Source organism: Echinops telfairi, unplaced genomic scaffold (genome assembly GCF_000313985.2).
Source record: "Echinops telfairi isolate 266 unplaced genomic scaffold, ASM31398v2 ScPeMD7_23;HRSCAF=83, whole genome shotgun sequence".
Lineage (NCBI taxonomy): Eukaryota > Metazoa > Chordata > Mammalia > Afrosoricida > Tenrecidae > Echinops > Echinops telfairi.
This window is the reverse complement of record NW_022103920.1, coordinates 3,348,697-3,352,367: the sequence shown is the minus strand read 5'-3', so window position 1 is coordinate 3,352,367 and position 3,671 is coordinate 3,348,697. Positions and strand designations below refer to the sequence as shown.

Below are 3,671 nucleotides of genomic sequence, written 5' to 3'. Positions count from 1 at the left end.
TGACAGAGAGCTGTTGTCATTGGGTGGATTCTGGGTGACAGAGAGCTGTTGTCATTGGGTGGATTCTGGGTGACAGAGAGCTGTTGTCATTGGGTAGATTCTGGTGGCAGAGCTGTTGTCATTGGGTGGATTCTGGTGACAGAGAGCTGTTGTCATTGGGTGGATTCTGGTGACAGAGCTGTTGTCATTGGGTGGATTTTGGTGACAGAGAAGTTTTGTCATTGAGTGGATTCTGGGTGACAGAGAGCTGTACCAGAGGTGCCCAGGCTGTGATCTTTACAGAAGCAGACTGCCTGACCATCTCTCCTGAGGAGCCGTTGGGTGGGTGACAAGAGAGGCCTGGTTCGGCCACCCTGTGCTCAACCACTGGGCCACCTGAGCTGCTGCTGGGTGTTTGCCCTGTGGTGCTGGACCAGGGACAGCTGTGTACACAGGAGTTCCATCGAGTGAGTGTCTAGACTCAGCCACAGGCTCCGTCTGGGACGGGAGCATGAGACGGGTCTGGAAGATGTCCCAGGAGGCTATGGACAGTGAGGACCCAGCTGGCTGATGTCTTGGTGTCAGAGACAGGGTGGGCCTCCCCAAGTGTCTTCTGCCCCCACCCCCAACCCCTCATGTCTTCTGGGCCTCCCCAGTGTCTTCTGGAGTGAACTCCTATCTCAGTGTCAGGGCCACACTGCGTCTGTCTGAGAGTGATGGGTGAGGTCACCCTTGGTGTCCAGAGGCTTATCAGGAGAGCCAAAGGAGACACCCCCACAGTTCGAGGGAGATGCCTGCAGCGACTTTGTGAACCTCTTGGGCAACAGTTTTGTCTCCAGAGATCCTGGTTTGTGTCTGTCTCCCCAGAACTTGGAAGTCCCCCAAATACCAGTTGTTGGGAGCCTTTTGTCTCTAGGATGACCCTCAGTGGGAACAAGGAAGTATGCCCCCGCCTTCTGGGGCAGAAGGGGACTGAGGCCTCTGTCCCCTCTCCCTTCTCAGGATTCAGCCCTGATGGAGGCCGGCGAACCCGTGTGCAGAGACTTGACCCCCACCTCCGCCATGCCGGAGGCTTCTGGGCCCCTGGTGAAGGACATCCAGGCTGCTGCTCCAGGGCCCGAAGCTCCTGAGAGCTCTTCTAATGAGGGGGCGGAAGGCCAGAGACCCCCACAGACTCTGGCAGAGTCTGGAGATTCGAGCAGTTGCTCAGCCAAGACGGAACCATCCTCCCCTGATGATGTGTTCGCAGATGAGGAGACCCCCCAGGATGTCCCTGCAGCCTCCCAGGAGACCTCTGGGACCAGTAGCCAGGTGACCTCTGGGGCCTACCAGGATGTCCCTGCAGCCCTCCAAAAGACCCCCGGGGCCCTCATCCAGGAGATCCCTGAGGCTAGCAACCAACAGATACCTGGGGACCACCAGGAAGTCCCTGCATCCCCCCAAAAGAAGACCGTGGCCAGCAATGAGGAGCCCCTTGGAGCCCATCAGGAAGACCCTGAACCCCACCAGGAGATACCTAGGGTCAGCAACCAGGAGACCCCTGTGGCCAGCAACCAGGAGGCCCCTAAGAGAGACCAGGAATCCCCTGTAGCCAGCGACCAAGTGAAGATGTCAGCTCACCTGGAGCTCTGGGTCCGCCGGGCCCCAGGTGAAAATCTGGACCTGATGCCTCTTCCCAGTGCCAGGGTTAGCATGTGGGAGACAGGGCTCCTGGATTGGGGTGTCAGCCAGGAGGAAGCTTCTCTGGAGAGCCCCATAGAGACCCCCGGACCCCAGGAAGAAGCCCTGGGACAATTTGTGCAAGCCGGGTGCTTGCCTGCCCAGGAGGCCCCAGAGCAGGAGGAGCAGGCAGAGCAGGCCATGAGGGTACAGGAGCCGGAGGAAGAGCAGGCTCACTGGAAGAGGCAGGCACCTGAGCAGGGGCAGGAAAGCAGGCTGGGGGCTGAGGAACTCAGAGGCCTGGCTCAGGCCCTCTGGGCTCAGGAAAAGCCAGGGACACTGGCCCAGGGCCTGAGGGAGCTGCAGGGGCCAGAGGAGAATGGGGTGGATGCTCTGCCCAAGGGGGTGCCTGGGGCACAGGAGGCCCAGGGCCTGGGTGATGAGACCACTCCAGCCCCGGGGTGGAGGGAGGAAGCAGTTGCCTATGCTGGGCATGGGCTAGGAGCCCAGAGGGACTACGTGAAACATGACCCCTCCACCTTGGTTCCTGGGGTGCCTCTTCCCAGTGACCTGCCCCCCATGGCCTCTAGTCCCCTGACGTGGGCTCCTGGGGCTGGGGATGTGTACCCTGAAGCTCTGACTCCTGAACTAGCACCACCAGGACAGGGCCACCTGCCTATGTCCCCAACCAACCCCTTCCCCACTGAGGCATCCCCTGATGAGAAGGCATCTTGGGAAGGCCCTAGAAAGGGGTCTGAGCAGGGTCTGGGGGCCATCACAGTGGGGTCACCTCCATGGACACCGGCATCCCTCTGCTCAGTGGCCTCCCTGCCCGGCTGCCCAGTGGAGGAGAGCCTTCCTGCTGCCGGGTCTCTAGAAGCTTCTGCAGCCTCACTCTCTGAGGTTCTCAAGACCCCCAGGGCTGCCTGCCATGATCCTCCCTCCACAGATGCCACCTGGGACCTGTGTCCCAGCACCACTGGGCTCTCCCAGCCGAGGCCCCTGGCCAGCCCCTTGGGGCCAGCCCTGCCCCTGAGAAGTAACTCCTTCCCTGGCCCCCACCACACTGAGCCCCCCAAGGACCTGGCTAGGTCACTTTCCTTCTCTCACTGGGAGCCCCCCAAAAGGCCCCCAAAACCTGCCACCTGGGGCATTCTGACCCCACAGCAGGGCTGGAGGAGTGGGCAGGATGCAGGCAGCATCCTGCATTCCAATGGGGCATCGCCCCTCCTGGGGAAGAGCCTGGGACTGCCCCCCACCGAGTCAGAGGGCCCAGGCACTGCCCACTCCTGGCCCAATGAGCACAGCTCCGCCCACACCCCACACCCCCTCGCTGTCGACGGGAGGGTCCGGGAGCCCCCGTCCCCCCTGGAGAGGAGACAAGGTCCGGTCCCCACACGGCAGCGGCATAGCCATCCAGCCCCAGCGGCTCTCTGCCTCCGCAAGGGTCCACCTGACCACCTGACGGCAAGGCAGCTCCGGCCACTGCCGGCCACCCCGGACTCCCCCCGCGCTGTGCAGGCCTCGCTGCCCCCCAGGGCCAGATACAACAAACCTCTGCCCCCTACGCCCAATGTGCCCCAGCACCTGCCTTCTGCACACTCGCCCCGCAGCCTCCGGACCTACAAGCCACTGCCTCCACTGCCCACTCTGGATACTCCCACTGAGCCGCCCCCACTGCCCCCCAAGCTCCGGAGCCGGAGCAGGAGCACTCAGGGAGCCCTGGCGAGCACCCCAGGTCAGCCAACGCCTGGGGATCCGGAGTGGGCGGCGCCCCCTGGACCCTCTGCAGGCCGTACCTCCTGGCCCCCTGCCACAAGCCAGTCTGTGGACCCTTTGGTGACTGCCAGCCGAAGCCGGGGTGAAGTCCCCCTCACCTTGGCCTTCAGCAATGTGACAAACCTCCTGAGCCCCCTGTCCCCACCAACCGCAGCTTGGCCCCCAGAGGACAGGGTCAGGCTCACCGGGGAGCCGGGGCCCCAGGGCCGAGCACCTGCGAGAAGAGAAGGCTCACAGGAGGGGCCCAGCAGCTC

General features: G+C 63.0%; 1 protein-coding gene across 1 annotated transcript in view; it reads left to right on the top strand.

The window, feature by feature from the left end:
- Positions 1-1,095: 1,095 nt before the first annotated feature.
- Positions 1,096-3,671, top strand: part of ARHGEF5 (Rho guanine nucleotide exchange factor 5) — an 18,103-nt gene continuing 15,527 nt past the window's right edge. The window contains exon 1 of the mRNA XM_013007551.2: positions 1,096-3,646. Within this exon, the coding sequence (XP_012863005.2) occupies positions 1,588-3,646 (2,059 nt within the window). The 5' untranslated portion in view covers positions 1,096-1,587. The remainder of the gene's footprint in view (positions 3,647-3,671) is intronic.